Consider the following 18,298-nt stretch of genomic DNA (forward strand, 5'->3'; position numbering starts at 1 on the left):
AGCCATCAAACAATAAAAGTCACTGAGGTCAGGACCTTCTTAAGCACACACAACAAATAAGATTTTGTAGGAGTACCACAGTTGTTATGCAAGGTTAAGCTGATTTGGACTTAAACTAACATTTAGTTGCTAAAATGTTGTAGAATTCCCTATTTTTAACAGTTGTTCTCAGAGGTTTCTGGGGACCTGAAAGATGGGGCCATACAATTATGGGCCAAGGTTTTACAGGTTATGGGGGCCCAAGAACTACCCTTCAGGGCTTGGGGAAATAGATCCAGAGTGCATAGAGGAAAGTGTGGAATGAATAATAATACAAGCAAATGTAACTAACAATACAAATGTATTAAGAACAAAAATTAACAATAAAATGACTATTAGAGAACCTAACAACAAATAAACCTGATGCCCTGGGGACCAAAGTCTTTTGGACACAAGTGGTGATTGATAAATTCGATGGACATGGGGGAAGTAGAGAGAGGAAAAGACATTTGCCCTGTCTAGTGTAGTATTTCCTTTTTTTCTGGACCCAATGCTAGCACAGGACACCACCAGAGACAGACACAGAACATGCAACACAGAACACTGAACACAGACTTTGTCATGACACTATAACCATGGTATTTCATAACTCTTCAGCTGGTACCAGCTCTGCTGATGTTCTGGTTCAGAGCCTGAAAGATAGAAGCTTGGAAACAAATTAGCACAGTGCTTTCACCCTGGCAGAACCTGCTTGGTCTCTGCCACAGTGTGTTTGGTACTTGGGGCTGCACAAATGCTAATTAAGTGGTGCATTTTTTGGTGAGTGTAAATCCTCCCTTTCTCTCAGTAAAAGGGCGTTAACACTCCATCTAGAAAAAAAATTTCTGTTTTAAAATCTCCAGCCATTTTGCCATGGCCTGGAGATCTGAGGCAGAAGCAGGCACTGTTGTTAACTGTTTCAATGGCATTTTGGCCCTGGGAGGAGGAATTTACCCAAATATCCCAAATATCCCCCTTCCCAATCTCCAGAGGGGTCCCAAAGGTCTGCCCCCTTCTGGGGTCTTAAATGTTCCTTCTCCTGATGTTACTGCTGCTGTAAGATTTGAGAGTGCTGTTTTAACTCTCTGTACCCAACCTGTTTTTCAGTTTCTCTATCTGTTGCTTGCCTGGGCCCGATCCTGCTTTTTCCAATAAACAGTTCCTTTCCATGGGCACAAGCCTTGTTCCACTACCAATTTAGCAAGGAGGGTGGGCTTTTCAACTAGCCCCCACCCTTCCTGGTCCCATTCCTTAAACATTTTCTTCAAAATTGTGAAATTACCACAATATTACTTACAAAAAAACAAAACAAAACAAACAAACATAAACCACACTACACTGCCCAAACTCCTATATCCTTCAGAGTTTGGTTTAACAGAACAAGATTTGCATCTTATGTTTTTAACCCACTCTGGGCCAGAGGGAGAGACGCTAAGCCTCCCTCTGTATTACTCGGTCTGCTACCACCGAGGGTTCATACACCAATTATACAAATCCTTCCCCGGATCAGAGTGAGAAACACTAAGTTCTCCTCTTTAGCTCAGTCTTGCTACGGCTGAGGGTGTATGTACCTCTACAACACAATTTAAACCTAAACTCCTATATCCTTCAGAGTTTGGTTAATCCTTCCCCGGATTAGAGTGAGAAACACTAAGTTCTCCTCTTTAGCTCAGTTATGAACACAATTTAAACCTAAACTCCTATATCCTTCAGAGTTTGGTTAATTAACTGAAAGTTTACGCTCTTTTTCCTATAGTGCCAGGCTTGCTAAAGCTGGCGCTGTGCACACCAGTTTTATAATAACTGTGGGTTCTATGCTTGCTCCCCCTTTCGCATTCTCCACCAAAATGTTGTACTTAAAGTACTGCACAGGATCTTTTCAGGGGGAATAAGGCAGAACGCCACATTTATTAGTAATACATGTATTCATTAACACTGTATTATATGCATATAATATATTACACTTACACTCACACACACACACAAACACACTCCGTCTTGTTGTTACCAATTAGTTGCTCCCCTTAACTTCACTGGCCAGGTGAGTTAGATGGGGGAGGGGGTGGAGCCGGGCTTCTGCCGATCCGGATCGATGCTCCCATGTTGACAAGACGAGACCCGGGGTCCTGTGCAAGACACCTCACTTTTATAGCAGCTTTCCTCTTATGCAAATCTATACCAGATTCAAACTCTGTGTCTGTGTCCATTGGTCCTTTGTGCTGCTTTCTTTTGAGTGTTGTCCCAATGCTGCAAAGAGGGTGTTTCCAAAAGAAGGTGCTTGCTTCTAACCCCCCAGGCCGTCAGTATGTCTGCTTGTTTTTAATGAGCCCACTTGACACGTTTTATTGTCCTTGGGTCTGGCTCCCAGCCCCTCTCCAACAGTTGAGGCTGTCTGGAGGTGCTGCCTTCCCTGCCTTGCTCATCCACACCTCATTCATTCAACAGGGCAATTGATTAAGAGTGGGGGGGGGGGAGAGCTCTTGTTCTACTGCTAGCAAAAAGAAATTTTTCTTCTATCTTATTCTATCCTTAGGGGCTATAATATTATACCAAGGGCAATGCAAAGTTTCTAAATGAGGCTTTGATACAAAGTCCCATGAAAACAGGTCACACGTGGGTAGACCCACCACAAGGTTATATGAAGAGGCACAATGTAAAGTCATATGAAAATTATCAGAGATTTATCTACATTGTCGGGGGGCGCTGGCCTGGCGGAGATGGGGGAGACCAGTGGGAAGCGCACGGGGACTGGCTACACTGGGAAGTCTGGTGTGACTGTCCTGTGCCCGCAGGGGGGGCATGCCGCACACTATGGGGGGTGTACACACACTGTGGGCGTGGGTGTGTATCTACACATCCTAGGGTGTGTATGTACACTCCTGCTGTGTGGGTGCTGGGTGGGTACGCACCCTAGGGTATGTGTGTGTAGGTGTGTACACACCCTAGGGTGTGTGTGTGTGTACACACTCTGGGGTGTGTATGTACACATTCTAGTGTGTGTGTGTGTGTGTGTGTGTACATCCCTGCTGAGTGGGTGTGGGTGTGTACACACTCTGTGGGGTTGGGGTGTGGGTGTGGACACTGTAGTTTGTGTGTGTGTGTGTGTGTGTGCCGCCCAGCGGCCAGGGCGAGAGAGAAGGCTCCATTCCTGGCAGCCGCCCCTTCGTTTTGCCAACCCAGCCCCAGAGGAGGAGCGTGTGGCCAGGGGCCCCCTGTCGCAAGCCCACGGCTGGGCAGGACCCTGCCAGCGGCTGGCATCGGCCTAGCGCGGTGATGGGCGACAGCCCAGGTACAGAGAACAGGGAAAAGGCGGCGACTGGCTGGCCCGGCTGAGACTGCAGCGGCTCCGGCACATGGGGACAGGCGTGTGCGGGAGACGGACGCCATGAACGCCTCGCCCGGCACGCCCACTGGGCAGGGGGGAAGTGCTGGCGGGGCGCTCGCCCAGGGCTGACAGAAGCGGCCAGCCCACCCGCCACATGTTGGCATAATGCCACACTGCTGTCGCCCCCGGCCGGCGGGGACAGGAAAGGAGCCCGGCGCGGGGACGGGGAGCCGTCAGCCGCCGGAGTCCGTGGTGTCCCCGGCACAGTGGGGCTAGGGTGATGCTGCAGGCTGGCCCCACTGCCCCCAGGCAGCACTGGGGTGGGGAGGGTGCAGAAGTAGGTGGCTCCATAGGGGGCGCGCGCCCCCTGCAGTCAGTGTCTGGCACCAGGGGGCGCTGCACTACCCAGATGCCACCTGCCTCGACCAGCCCCACGCTCCAGCCCTGGCTGCTGTGATCCCCCTGCCAGGGAAGTGGGGCGCAGAGGGGGCACTCACCCCCCTCCGGAGCAGCTGTGAAGGGGAGCCAGGCCGGGGCCAAGCTGCTGCGTCCTGCTCCACGCCGGGCTCCGAGTTCTCGCCTACCGGGCTTGAAAATGGTTACATTTTTTATCAATAAACCTGCTTGTTTCCCCCCTGCCCCATTCCCTGCCCCCCTGAGCCAGCCAGTCCCCGCCCTGGGGCTGGGTGGGAGCCGGCGCCCCCTAGAGGGGACAGGCCCTGCCCCATTCCCCGCCCCCCTGAGCCAGCCAGTCCCCGCCCTGGGGCTGGGTGGGAGCCGGCGCCCCCTAGAGGGGACAGGCCCTGCCCCATTCCCCGCCCCCCTGAGCCAGCCAGTCCCCGCCCTGGGGCTGGGTGGGAGCCGGCGCCCCCTAGAGGGGACAGGCCCTGCCCCATTCCCCGCCCCCCTGAGCCAGCCAGTCCCCGCCCTGGGGCTGGGTGGGAGCCGGCGCCCCCTAGAGGGGACAGGCCCTGCCCCATTCCCCGCCCCCCTGAGCCGGCCAGTCCCCGCCCTGGGGCCGGGTGGGAGCCGGCGCCCCTAGAGGGGACAGGCCCCTGCCCCATTCCCCGCCCCCCTGAGCCAGCCAGTCCCCGCCCTGGGGCCGGGAGGGAGCCGGTGCCCCCTAGAGGGGACAGGCCCCTGCCCCATTCCCCGCCCCCCTGAGCCAGCCAGTCCCCGCCCTGGGGCCGGGTGGGAGCCGGCGCCCCCCAGAGGGGACAGGCCCCTGCCCCATTCCCCGCCCCCCTGAGCCAGCCAGTCCCCGCCCTGGGGCCGGGAGGGAGCCGGTGCCCCCTAGAGGGGACAGGCCCCTGCCCCATTCCCCGCCCCCCTGAGCCAGCCAGTCCCCGCCCTGGGGCCGGGTGGGAGCCGGCGCCCCCCAGAGGGGACAGGCCCCTGCCCCATTCCCCGCCCCCCTGAGCCAGCCAGTCCCCGCCCTGGGGCCGGGAGGGAGCCGGTGCCCCCTAGAGGGGACAGGCCCCTGCCCCATTCCCCGCCCCCCTGAGCCAGCCAGTCCCTGCCCTGGGGCCGGGTGGGGGCCAGCGTCCCCTAGAGGGGACAGGCCTCTGCCCCATTCCCCACCCCCCTGAGCCAGCCAGTCCCCGCCCTGGGGCCGGGGGGGAGCCGGCGCCCCCTAGAGGGGACAGGCCCCTGCCCCATTCCCCGCCCCCCTGAGCCAGCCAGTCCCCGCCCTGGGGCCGGGGGGGAGCCGGCGCCCCCTAGAGGGGACAGGCCCTGCCCCATTCCCTGCCCCCCTGACCCAGCCAGTCCCTGCCCTGGGGCCGGGGGGGAGCCGGCGCCCCCTAGAGGGGACAGGCCTCTGCCCCATTCCCCGCCCCACAGTGAAGCCCTCAACCTAGTGGGGAGACACCCTCTTCCTGCCATCCAGCTCCATCCAGCCCCCCCCTCCCCTTTAGACCACCCCTCCCCCAGCAGGGTCAAGCCACACCCCCTGAAGAACAGGCTCCTCCCCCACAGATACAGGTTTCTCCCCCTCAGGCTGCCCCTCCTTGCTCTGAAATAGGCCCCGCCCCCTCACGAGCAGGCCCCGCCCACTGAGCCCGTCCCTCCACTTCCAATCAATTCCCGCCCCCAGGAACAGGTCCGCCCCCCCACTCCCCCTAAGTTCAGGCCCCGCCCCTTCAGCACTAGGCCCCGTCGCGCCCCAGACCGAGGCCCCGCCCCCAGCAGGTGAAAAAGGCGGGAACACCGTCCCCCCGCCTCGCGCCCTGTTCGCCCTCACAGCCGCGCCTCGCACGTGCTCCCCCTCCTCCATCCCTGTCTCCCACCCGGCGCATGCGTAAATGAAGCGCAGCCCGTCTCGGTCGGCTGCTCTCTCGCGCATGCGCGGGCCTTCCTCTTTTCCAGACGCACGCGCGGGCCCCGGCCTGCCTTGACTTGCGGTTACGCGCATGCGCCTTGAGCCGCTTTCCCCTCGCGCCCGCCTCTCCACGCATGCACGCGCGGTGGTGATGATGGTGGGGGAGGTACGGGGCGCCATCTCGCTCTTCCGCCTCACTGTCCGCCCCGCGCATGCGCCGACCCGTGACCTCTCTCCTCCTCCCCCCAGATGGCGCCTGCGTGGTCCGCAACCGTCTTCCGCCTCACGTGCCGCCCTCCGCGGAGCTGGGCGCAGGCGCGGCGCGCGCCCAACCGCCCACCTGCCGGCGCCTGCGCAGTGCGGCTCGGCTCGCCGTTCCGGGGGCGGCCGCTGTCAGTCGGTGCGCGGAGCCCGGCGCCGGGTCCATGGGGCCGCAGTGAGGAGCCGGCCAGGCCCAGCCCCAGCCCCAGCCCCGCCCCGCGCCGGCCATGGCCGACCCGGCCCCCGCCCGCAGCCTGGATGACATCGACCTCTCCGCCCTCAGGGTAAGGGGGGCAAAGGGCAAAGGTCAGGCGGGCGTGACGTGGGGGGAGGGGCGGGGCCCTAATGGGGGGGCCAAATCCGTCTCTGCTGGGGGGGGCTGTGACTCGGGGGGATCCCCCCTCCATCTCTGCTGGGGGGGGCCGTGACTCGCCCCCCTCCCTCCATCTCTGCTGGGGGGGGGCCGTGACTCGCCCCCCCCCTCCGTCTCTGCTGGGGGGGGCTGTGACTCGGGGGGATCCCCCCTCCATCTCTGCTGGGGGGGGCTGTGACTCGCCCCCCTCCCTCCATCTCTGCTGGGGGGGGGCTGTGACTCGCCCCCCTCCCTCCATCTCTGCTGGGGGGGGGCTGTGACTCGCCCCCCCCCTCCATCTCTGCTGGGGGGGGCTGTGACTCGGGGGGATCCCCCCTCCATCTCTGCTGGGGGGGGCTGTGACTCGCCCCCTCCCTCCATCTCTGCTGGGGGGGCTGTGACTCGCCCCCCTCCCTCCATCTCTGCTGGGGGGGGCTGTGACTCGGGGGGATCCCCCCCTCCATCCCTGCTGGGGGGGGGGCTGTGACTCGCCCCCCCCCTCCGTCTCTGCTGGGGGGGGCTGTGACTCGCCCCCCCCTCCATCTCTGCTGGGGGGGGGCTGTGACTCGCCCCCCCCTCCATCCCTGCTGGGGGGGGGGCTGTGACTCGCCCCCCCCTCCATCCCTGCTGGGGGGGGGGCTGTGACTCGCCCCCCCCTCCATCCCTGCTGGGGGGGGGGCTGTGACTCGCCCCCCCCCTCCGTCTCTGCTGGGGGGGGCTGTGACTCGGGCCCCTCCATCCCTGCTGGGGGGGGCTGTGACTCGCCCCCCTCCATCCCTGCTGGGGGGGGCTGTGACTCGCCCCCCTCCATCTCTGCGGGGGGGGGCTGTGACTCGGGGGGATCCCCCCCTCCATCCCTGCTGGGGGGGGGGCTGTGACTCGCCCCCCTCCATCCCTGCTGGGGGGGGGGGCTGTGACTCGCCCCCCCCCTCCGTCTCTGCTGGGGGGGGCTGTGACTCGGGCCCCTCCATCCCTGCTGGGGGGGGCTGTGACTCGCCCCCCTCCATCTCTGCGGGGGGGGGCTGTGACTCGGGGGGATCCCCCCCTCCATCTCTGCTGGGGGGGGGGCTGTGACTCTCCCCCCTCCATCTCTGCTGGGGGGGGGGCTGTGACTCGCCCCCCTCCATCTCTGCTGGGGGGGGGCTGTGACTCGCCCCCCTCCATCTCTGCTGGGGGGGGGCTGTGACTCGGGGGGGATCCCCCCATCTCTGCTGGGGGGGGGCTGTGACTCGTCCCACCTCCATCTCTGCTGGGGGGGGCTGTGACTCGCCCCCCTCCATCTCTGCTGGGGGGGGGGGCTGTGATTCGTCCCACCTCCATCTCTGCTGGGGGGGGCTGTGACTCGCCCCCCTCCATCTCTGCTGGGGGGGGGCTGTGACTCGCCCCCCTCCATCTCTGCTGGGGGGGGTTGTGACTCGGGGGATGCCCCCCAGAGGAGCTGTTGGGGTGGGGGTAGGCGGAGGGGGAGGAGCCAGGCACTCCCCATGGTTAGATGGGGATGAGGGTGGGGGCCGCTCCCAGGATAAACCCCAAGACACCCACACACACCCCATGGCTGCTGCAGGAGCCCAATTCCCTTTGTATAATGTCTGTGTCATCCCCCTTCTCTGGTCCTGCTGCTTCCCTTCACCCATTGGGGCGGGAAGCCCCTCATCCACACCTGTCCATCCCCTATATCCTCCCCCCCCCCCCTTGCTGCAGTGACCCTCGCTGCCCATTCCCCCTCGCTACCCGCCCCAGCGTCTCTGCAGTGGCCATGACTCCCCGTTCGCCACCCCCCTCCCGTCGTCATTGCATTTACCCTGACTCACTGTGTCCCCCCAGTGTCACCGCAATGCCCCTGATTCCCTGTCCCTCTGCTGCTTCCCCCTTCAGTCACCCTGACTCCCTGTCCCCCCCCGCCCGGCGTGGCTGCAGCGACCCTAACGCCTTGTTCTGCCCCTTTGCTCTCCTCCCCATCTCTGCAATGATCTCACTAGCTCTTCCCCATGCGTGCTGCTCTCTCCTCTCCCGGCTCTTCGCTCGGTGCCCAGCCACTGCGTTCCCAGCCGGTGCAGGGAGCTGGCTCGGGGGCACAGTGGGGAGCTGTTGCTGCAGTGGTTCACAGCAGAGCGTGCAGGTGGCGCTTGCGCGTGGATCATGGGGGTCGCTGTCCTGGCCCATATTAACCCCAAATCCGATTTTCAAATGTTTAATAACCGGTCCCGTCTTGGAGTATTAACCTCTGCAGTGCTGGGCTGTGTAAACCCCCCGGCGCTGCCAGCGCCCGCGTGTGGGAACAGTGACTCTGCCATCCCCGGCGCCGTTAGTGCTAACGAGCAGGAGTTCTTTAGACCTTCGCCGCAAAGCCTTGGCAGTGCAAAGCGGCGGCTCTGCTCGGGATTGAGGCGAGCTGGTGAATAATGATTCGCCCGGCGTGCCAGGGGTTTCAGGCAGCAGTACAGAGCAGAGCTTCTGCAGTGGAGCATTCATTCCCTCGACCTTGCTTCCGCCTCTTGGGGACGGGGATTACGTACGCCAACAGGAGAGCCCCTCCTGGCGGGGTAGGAGAAGTGCTACCGGTGCAGCGTAGCCCTGAGCCCGATAGTTATACCAGTGTGATCACCTATCATAATGATGGCTAATGCTTTTCAGCCGTCGGTCATTAGCCCCATTTCACAGGTGGGGAAACCGAGGCAGGGAGCGGGTATGTGGCTTATCAAAGGTCAGTGTCAGAGCTGGGAACAGAAGGTCTCCCAGTGCTCTAGCCAAGGCAGCACTGCCTTTATACCGGGATCATTAGATCTCCGTGCCTGGCCCCAAGTCCCTGGCCGAGCATTGTTACAGGAATCGTAATGTGCCATTGCGTGTAATAGGAACAAACCCGAGCTGTCTGCTGCCGGCTGCCTGCGCTGTGAATTCTCGCCCCCATCAGCAGAACAGCTCCGCGAGCCAAGCTCCGGAGTGCTTCGGAATGTGATTACATCTCTTTTCAAAGCACTGTCTATCTCTCAGACAAACCAGGGAGGTTTCGTAACACTGGCTCTGTGCAGATGTCATTGCTGGTGGGTGGATAGAACTTCTTCCCAGCTGGCTTCAGTCTCTCTGTCCTTCCCAAGGATCCCCAACGCCTCCCTGTGTTGTTTACTCAGATGGTGAGAGCACCCCGTCATGGACTCCACTGATCACATGGTATCTCCATGGGGTACCAAGGCGCTCTTTAATCTATCAGGAAGGCAGCGGCTGGCAGATAAAGCCAGACACGTTCACGCTAGGAATAAGGCCCAGGTTTTGTACCGTGCGGGGGATTAACCATTGGCCCAAACTGCCTACGGCAGTGGTAGATTCGCCATCTCTTGATGGCGTCCGATCCAGCCTGCATGCCTTTCTGGACAAGCTGCAGTACAAACGATTGGGCTCAAACGGGGGAATTCTCTGGCTTGTGCCATCCAGGAGTCAGACTAGTGAGCTGATGGTTCCTTCCGGCCTTCAAACCAGTGACTGGTGCTAGGCGCTGCACACGCAGCGAACGAAAGGACAGGCCGTGCTCCAGACAGCCTTAGAGCGAGGCGACGTGGAATGAAAATAAGTCAGTGCATTTAAAACTGACCCAAGGAAATACGCTGTGGACTGCATTTTAAAAGCACGTGGAACTCCGTGCCGCAAGAGGCCAAGAGTTTAGTGGGATTTAAACAAATGATCCGACATTTTTTAGTAAAGATTAGAAAGAAAAACAGAGTTAGACTCTTGTTCTGCAGGGCAGCCCGACTCCTCTTCTGTGTAACAGACAGGTTATCCCATGGCTGCAGGGTTTCTTGTCACAGCTGTTGGAGACGAGGCCCTGGTTCTGGCGATTCTTATGCTGATAGAAACTGCGGAGCCAGTAGGGTGGAATGCAACAATTGTTCACCAGCGCACAGTGTTTTAGGACAGGAAGTGACTAATTTCTTATCTGCTTGGAAGTGCAGGGGCTGGGCACGGTGCAAAGCCCTGGGATGCATCAGTCTTTGCTAAACACCAACCGAAGCAGAGGATCTGCTCGGCCCATCTGCTTTGCCCAGATTCAAGCCAGAAGAGACTGTTCGATAATCTAGTACCGTACGGGCACGGGAATTGCACCCAGCTCCCCTGTATTGAGCGCAAGAATTGTGCGGGGCTGCAGCGTCTTCCAGAGAGGCTTCAGTAGGGTGACCAGACAGCAAGTGTGAAAAATCAGGACGGGGGGGGCGTAATCGGAGCCTATATAAGGAAAAGCCCCAAATATCGGGACTGTCCCTGTAAAATCGGGACATCTGGTCACCCTAGGCTCCAGTCTGCATGGGAAGGCCGCAAGAGGTGGGAAATCCACCCCTGCCCCGGGGACCTTGTTTCACTGGTTAATCACTCAGGCTGTGGGAAGCGTAGGCCTTATTTCGAATGGGAATTTGCATGGCTTTAGCTTCCAGCTGTTTACTGCCCATGTAGATACTTACCGACCGTGATTAATGTCTTTGGTAAGCTGACTACTTGGAGCTGCTTTGGGAGGTGTGCTTGCCAGCCCGGGAATCCTTGTAGCTCTTCTCCGAACCCTCTCCCGTGTTTAGAGTGCGGAGGTGAGCGCTGGGCACAGGATCGTTGCCACGCGCTGGGAGCGCATGGCTGACTTCTCAGGATTTCCCAAAAGGCGGGGGGTGGGGTGGGGGGGGTCTTAATTTCGCTCCTTGGGTTCTGACTTTGAGCGGTGATTGGGCATTTGCCAGGGATATTTGGCTGGCAGGCACACACTGTTAAAAAATGCAGCATGGGAAAAACGCCCCCCAAACCCAGCCAGCCAGGTGGTGCATCTGTCTGCATCCATGTGTGGAGAAGGCATTGTGTTGGGCTTTGCAGCTTCATGTGGCTAATACCCATGACCCAGTCCGAGCTGGGAGCTGTCTGGCTGCCCGAACTGGAATGACGGCCCCAGCCACACCAGGAAGTCTTCCCAGGGTTGTGTTCAGACTGTGTGCAAAGGCCTTCTCTGAGTGGGACCAGAGTCCTGAAGGGACCGTCTAGTCTCACCTGTACAGCGCAGGCGCTGAGTGGGTCCCGGTGTCGTTTAGAAACACTTCCCACCCCCGACGGCCAGAAGCCGGGACTGGATCGCGTCGATTTCCAGCTGTGGGTCGGGTTAGACCATTCGCTGCTAGACTGTGATCAAGCCACCCCTTTGATTGCGCTCCTGACTTTCCCTTCCTTCCCGACCTGCAGACCCCTGACCCGACACTGTATCCCCTGCTCCTACTTGGGAAATTTGAGTTCAGTTCCCAGCCCCGGCACAGGCTGCCTGCATTACCGTGGGGAAACTGAGGCCTGGAGAGATGCAGTGACTTGCCCACCTGTAACATGGGGCTAACAACCCTTCTGTGGTCTATTTAGCTTGTGAGCTTCTGGAGACGGGCTGTCTCTCTTTGTGGGCCTGGCACAATGGGGGGCAGTCTTGGGCAGGGGAGGGCTTTGGTATGACAGAGGAGGGTGTCCCAGTCTTGCTCTGAAAGAAAGGCATCTGTGCGGTGTCCAGGACCATGGGCGGGCGTCTTGCAGACTGTGGCCCCCTCCCCAGACGCAGACGCATCGCCCCCAAACCGGAGCGGCTGCTGGGTGTGACACAAAGGCCGGGTGCTGCAGCTCCGCGTGCGTCAGCTCTCGGCTCCAGGCTGTGCGCCTGAGGTGTTCAGCCCGGCGCCGTTGCTAGGTAGGACTTGTTGGCTGCAGTGTGTGCCTTTGAATCGGAGGCTTTTTGCTTGTGTTCGACACGTTCGTGCTCTTGTGGATTCTGTCCTTGAACTCGCAGCGTGCGGCTCTCGCTGGCGGATGCTAGGAAGGAAGAGAGGCAGCTAAGACGGGCTTTTAATGTCTAACGAGCCAACTGTTCCTGACGAGCGCCCCGCAAAACATGCCCAGCTCCCTGCTGGTACAAAGGCTCACCACCGCCAAAAATGCACTTTAGAAACAGCTTTTGTAGTCTCCTTGTCCTGGCCGAGATGGGGGGGCCTTGGCTGTGCTGAGCACTACCCGGAGGCCCCCCCTCCCGGACCGAGATTGGGGGAGCGCTGCCTGGCGCCTCCCCCCTCCCCAAGATTGGAGGGTCCTCGCCTCTGCCAGGCGCTACACAGGTCCATAGCAAGAGACTGCCCAAGTTCCCCCGCAGGTCTGAGGGAGAGCTGAGTCCCAATCCCGGAGAGCCGCGGCGGGCTCTCGAGCAGGGAACAGAGACTGCTGCAAACGAAATGCCTGAGCTGGTACCGAGACCGTCTTCCGCCTCTAGGTCCCGTGCTCACATGCAGGCCGGCTGCGTGCTGGGCGGTGGGTCTGGAGGGAATGCGGGTGCCTGCCTGGTTCCTCAGGCTGTACAGACCCCACCTCCAGGGGTGCCAGCCCAGCGGGCCCGGCAGACGGTGCTGCTAGAGAGGCAGTCTGCTGCCCGGGCCGGAGCACTGGGCTCAGGACACCTGGTTCCCAACCCTCTGGTCTGTGTGCAGCGCCTGGCACCGTGGGGTCCTGGGCCCTGACGGAGCGCCTGGGGACTGCCGTAATACCCCTAATGCACAGCGCCTGGCACCGTGGGGTCCTGGGCCCTGACGGAGCGCCTGGGGACTGCCGTAATACCCCTAATGCGCAGCGCCTGGCACCGTGGGGTCCTGGGCCCTGACGGAGCGCCTGGGGACTGCCGTAATACCCCTAATGCACAGCGCCTGGCACCGTGGGGTTCTGGGCCCTGACGGAGCGCCTGGGGACTGCCGTAATACCCCTAATGCGCAGCGCCTGGCACCGTGGGGTCCTGGGCCCTGACGGAGCGCCTGGGGACTGCCGTAATACCCCTAATGCGCAGCGCCTGGCACCGTGGGGTCCTGGGCCCTGACGGAGCGCCTGGGGACTGCCGTAATACCCCTAATGCGCAGCGCCTGGCACCGTGGGGTTCTGGGCCCTGACGGAGCGCCTGGGGACTGCCGTAATACCCCTAATGCGCAGCGCCTGGCACCGTGGGGTCCTGGGCCCTGACGGAGCGCCTGGGGACTGCCGTAATACCCCTAATGCGCAGCGCCTGGCACCGTGGGGTTCTGGGCCCTGACGGAGCGCCTGGGGACTGCCGTAATACCCCTAATGCACAGCGCCTGGCACCGTGGGGTCCTGGGCCCTGACGGAGCGCCTGGGGACTGCCGTAATACCCCTAATGCGCAGCGCCTGGCACCGTGGGGTCCTGGGCCCTGACGGAGCGCCTGGGGACTGCCGTAATACCCCTAATGCACAGCGCCTGGCACCGTCGGGTTCCGGGGCGGGAGCACATCGGGGGTTTGCAGAGGGTCCCAGGGTTGCGAGCTGGGGGTGGGAGGTGCGTCGGGGGTTGGCGGAGGGGATGCAGGCAGGGCCCTGGGTTGTGAACTGGGCGTGGGGGCACGTTGGGGGTTGGTGGAGGGGCCGCCGGCGGGGCCCGGGGGTGGGGGCGTGTCAGGTGTTGGCGGAGGGGCCACAGGCGGGGCCTGGGGGTGGGGGCGCGTCGGGGGTTGGCGGAGGGGCCACAGGCGGGGCCTGGGGGTAGGGGCGCGTCGGGGGGTTGGCAGAGGGGACGCAGGCAGGGCCCTGGGTTGTGAACCGGGGGTGGGGGCGCGTCGAGGGTTGGCGGAGGGGCCGCCGGCGGGGCCCAGGGTTGCGAGCTGGGGGTGGGACTGCGTCGGGGGTTGGCGGAGGGGACGCAGGCAGGGCCCTGGGTTGTGAACCGGGGGTGGGGGCACCTCAGGGGTTGGCGGAGGGGCCGCTGGCGGGGCCCAGGGTTGCGAGCCGGGGGTAGGGGCGCGTCGGGGGTTGGCGGAGGGGCCGCAGGCAGGGCCCAGGGTTGCGAGCCGGGGGTAGGGGCGCGTCGGGGGTTGGCGGAGGGGCCGCAGGCAGGGCCCAGGGTTGCGAGCTGGGGGTGGGACTGCGTCGGGGGTTGGCGGAGGGGACGCAGGCAGGGCCCTGGGTTGTGAACCAGGGGTGGGGGCGCGTCAGGGGTTGGCGGAGGGGACGCAGGGGGGTATTGTGCCCAACCCATGGCGATGGTGCTCGTGCAGCAGAGTTCCCCAGCCGGCCGACCGACCTGCCTCTCCGGCGCGAACGGGGTGGGTGCTTCTCTGCTCTCTGCCTGGGCTGGACATGTCCCAACCTGCCCCGTCAGCGGCTGAGCAAACCTCTCCCTGTTCGGAGCTGGCCTCGCGCTGGATTCGGTGCTTTTGGCCCAGGGACACGTGCCGCAGTGTCTCCGTGGGGCTCCCCCCCGGGGCCCGGGCTGGGCAAGGCTCTTTGCAGAACGGTGGCTGCTGGGAGTCCGAGAGTGCTGAGCTGGGGCGCTGGACAGGTCTGCCTCAGGGGAGGGTTGTGGGGAGGGCTGCCCAGACTCCTTGCCCCGGTACAACACCGCCCCCCAGCTGGTGGCCCCCACGGCACCAGGCACTACACAGCCAGAGGAAAGCAGTGCCAGCCCTGGGAGGCCCGGCCTAAACAGACAAGGCAGACCGCTTAGCCCCATTGTACAGACAGGGGAACTGAGGCCGGAGACGCAGGGACTCCCCCAGGGTTTTCCGTAGATTCAGGCCAGCTGACCATTGTGCTCCCAGGCCGGAGAGCTGCCCCCAGATCATGCAGGCAGTCTGGAGCAGAGCTGAAAATCCCAGGTGTCCGGGATAGATTTCATGCAGGCTTCGGGGAGCCCGGACCCCCTGCATAGTGTGGGGTCTGAGCGAGCCCACCTTCCGGCCCAGGGCTTCATGTGGCTGCACTCTCCTGAGGCCCTTTTCCCCACACCTGCCATGAAATGCAGATCAACCCCTTGTGTGGTGGCTAGCGGAGCTGCCTGTCGAGGGAGGGAAGTGCCGGCGAACTCCCCGCTCTGCAGGGGGCTGGGGTAGAAAGTTGGCCGTTCGGAAGCCCTGCCCTGGGCCTGTCCGCCCCCCGCCCCCGCCCTTTTTCTTTGCGGCGCAGAGACCTGCTGTCCAATTAGCAACGGCAGACAACCCGCAGCACCTCACACCTGTAAGTGATGTTTCTCGGCTGCAAAGAAGGTGACCTCGTTGGCGTCTGGGAGGGGAAGGAATAGCCCTGGGATGGGGGCTTGCGGGGGAGCCCCACAGCGATTGCCTGGAGCCGGGTACGTTGGCAGTGGGACGGCGTGAGCTTGCTGTGGTCAGAGGCTCACTGGGGGGGGGATTGGAGTGCTGCAGATGGGGGTCTGCGTGGTCTAGTGGGTCCAGCAGTGGGCTGGGACGCGAGAGACCCAGCTTCTGTTCCCAGATCTGTCACTGAGCGCCCTTGGGCGAGTCCCTTCACCGCCTCATACCTCAGTTTCCCCCATCTGTCCAATGAGGACAGTAATCCCCAGCGTGAAGCGCTGTGAGATCTGTGGAGGGAAAGCGCGTGGTATCGTTCATCTTTGGGGGGCTGCCTGGCTCGGGGTGGGGAGATCACTGCCACATGGGGACTCGTTTGGCCTGTTAAGCTTGGCTCAGAGGGCCCAAGGCCGCTGGATATTCCCCTGTGAGTGATCCCAGGTGGAAAAAGTTGCTGGAGGAGGATGGATTCATGGTTAAGGCTGGGACTTCGGGGGCCTGGCTGTGTATTGGGTCAGGCCCCTAGATTGTACGATCATTAAGGCTGGATATTTTGTTTAATATTTTGGTTCAAAAGTTGCATGTGGGGGGTGTTGACGTTCCGGTTTGGGGCGATCAGTTCAGGCCCTGTAGAAACGGGTTTTGCGACCCACTGCGCCTGGAGGCAGATTTGGCCCAGCGTGACACGGCTCACAGGAACTTGTGGGGTGTATACTAAGTTGCTCAAGGAACTTTTGGCCCTCGATTTTCATAAGGCCTTAAAGATCATTGCGGGGAAGGGCTGTTTGTACAGTGCCTGGCATGGGGGAGACCCCGATCTCGGTCTTGGGGTGGTGTCTGTGCGGCAGCTTCTGATCTAGGCTGGGACCCCTAGGGTGCTACCGTGCTAGATAACTCCCAGCTGAAACCTACCGCGGGGGGGAACTTGCTTTCTCTGCAGTTCCCCTGAGGGTGGGACATGGGGGGCGCAGCTGCAGGTTCCTCTCTGCCGGTTTCTGACGCCTCGCCCGCTGATGGCCCGGCCCACAGGGCACAGGCTGTGGTGTGAAGGGCTCGGGGGTCCCCATCTTACTGCCCCCCTGTGACAATGCGGTTCTGGCGGAACCCAACTGAGAGTGCCACCGCAGGACAGATTGCTCAAACAGGGCAGTTACAGCCCAAGGCTGGGGTTTCTCCACCTCTAAGGCACCAAACCAGCCAGACTAAGAGGACTTCGCTCTCACCCCACTGGCTAACCGCAAGTCTCACAAGCAATCTCCTTAGACACTCCAGTGTCCCAGTATCCCCACCAGTGCCACTCGTTATGGGGACAAATGGTTATGAAAACCAATACCCCAGTAAAAGAAAAAGGTTCTCCCGATCCCAAAGGACCAAGCCCCAGACCCAGGTCAATATACAAATCAGGTCTTACCCACAAATCATGCTGTTGCCAATCCTTTAGAATCTAAAATCTAAAGGTTTATTCATAAAAGGAAAAAGATAGAGATGAGAGTTAGAATTGGTTAAATGGAATCAATTACATACAGTAATGGCCAAGTTCTTGGTTCAGACTTGCAGCAGTGATAGAATAAACTACAGGCTCAAATCAAGTCTCTGGAACATCCCCAGCTGGGATGGGTCCTCAGTCCTTTGTTCAGAGCTTCAGCTTGTAGCAAAGTTCCTCCAGAGGTATGAAGCAGGATTGAAGACCAGATGGAGATGAGGCATTAGCCTTATATAGTCTTTTCCAGGTGTAAGAAAACCTCTTTGTTCTTACTGTGGAAGATTACAGCAAAATGGAGTCTGGAGTCACATGGGCCAGTCCCTGCATACTTTGCTGAGTCTCAAGGCATATTTGCCTTCTCTCAATGGGTCCATTGTATAGCTGATGGTCCTTAATGGGCCATCAAGCAGGCTAGGCAGAGCTAATCTCAGCTTGTCTGGGATGTCACCCAGAAGCATAGCATAAGTTTGCCATACAGACAGTATAGGGCCAATATTCATAACTTCGACTACAAAAGTGATACACACATATAGACAGCATAATCAGAACCCATAAACCATAACCTTGTCTTAGACACCCCATTTGACCCCCTTTATACACGATTTGGGTGCCACTACAGGACCTTGGTTGCAACAATGATCTATATGGTCCCAGTTTATGTCAATAATGTCACACTCCCATACCTCTGTGCTTTGGTGGTCTGCAGCTGTGGATGGTGGGTGGTCTTGCCGAAGGGGAACCCAACAGCTGTGCTTGGCGTGCAAGTCCAGGAGTGACCAGCGCTGACACACAGCTGTGGAAGAAATGCCCTGGGTGGTGCAGGGCCGAGTGGCTGGGTGCCACACAGACCCCCCCCCACCCCGACCTGGATCAGAGCCAAGCCTTGCACAGACCCCATCGCAAGACCCTCCCAGCCCTGAGGAGAGCCGGGGAGAGAACCCAGGCGTCCTGGCTCCCAACCCCCCTGCTCTAACCCACCAGTCCCCACTCCCCTCCCAGAGCCGGGGGAGTACCCAGGAGTCCTGGCTCCCAGCCCCCCTGCTCTGACCCACCAGCCCCCCCTCCCCTCCCAGAGCTGGGGGAGAACCCAGGAGTCCTGGCTCCCAGCCCCCCTGCTCTAACCCACCAGCCCCCACTCCCCTCCCAGAGCCGGGGAGAGAACCCAGGAGTCCTGGCTCCCAGCCCCCCTGCTCTAACCCACCAGCCCCCACTCCTCTCCCAGAGCTGCCCCTTCCTCAAAACCCAGACTCTGGCTGCTGATTGGCTGCCTCTGAGAGCGAGTGCCGTGTTGCCAGCTGGCAGGGTGTAGGGCTGATTGGGTCACGTTTGAACCTGCCTGAGACGCAGACTCCAGGCCAGGTCTGTGCCGACGGGAGGTACGTTGTCTGGGGAGAACGCCGGGGGGCAGGGAAGGGGTGGTAGTGTTCCAGGATGGGCCATTCCCCATGTCGCCTTCCCCAGG

The 18,298-nt window shown here is 61.0% G+C and overlaps 1 protein-coding gene and 1 long non-coding RNA gene across 2 annotated transcripts in view; one reads left to right on the forward strand and one right to left on the reverse strand.

The window, feature by feature from the left end:
- Positions 1-1,177: 1,177 nt before the first annotated feature.
- LOC135976074 (uncharacterized) lies at positions 1,178-5,072 on the reverse strand. Its single transcript, XR_010593291.1, has 2 exons — positions 3,841-5,072; positions 1,178-2,144 (listed from the first exon to the last, which is right to left on the reverse strand). It is a non-coding gene; the product is annotated as an uncharacterized LOC135976074 (long non-coding RNA).
- An 830-nt stretch (positions 5,073-5,902) lies between these two features.
- Positions 5,903-18,298, forward strand: part of MINK1 (misshapen like kinase 1) — a 70,485-nt gene continuing 58,089 nt past the window's right edge. Inside the window, 1 exon segment of the mRNA XM_065570394.1 lies at positions 5,903-6,208. Within this exon segment, the coding sequence (XP_065426466.1) occupies positions 6,152-6,208 (57 nt within the window). The 5' untranslated portion in view covers positions 5,903-6,151.

This window comes from Chrysemys picta, chromosome 16 (assembly GCF_011386835.1).
Source record: "Chrysemys picta bellii isolate R12L10 chromosome 16, ASM1138683v2, whole genome shotgun sequence".
In the NCBI taxonomy this organism is placed as follows: domain Eukaryota; kingdom Metazoa; phylum Chordata; order Testudines; family Emydidae; genus Chrysemys; species Chrysemys picta.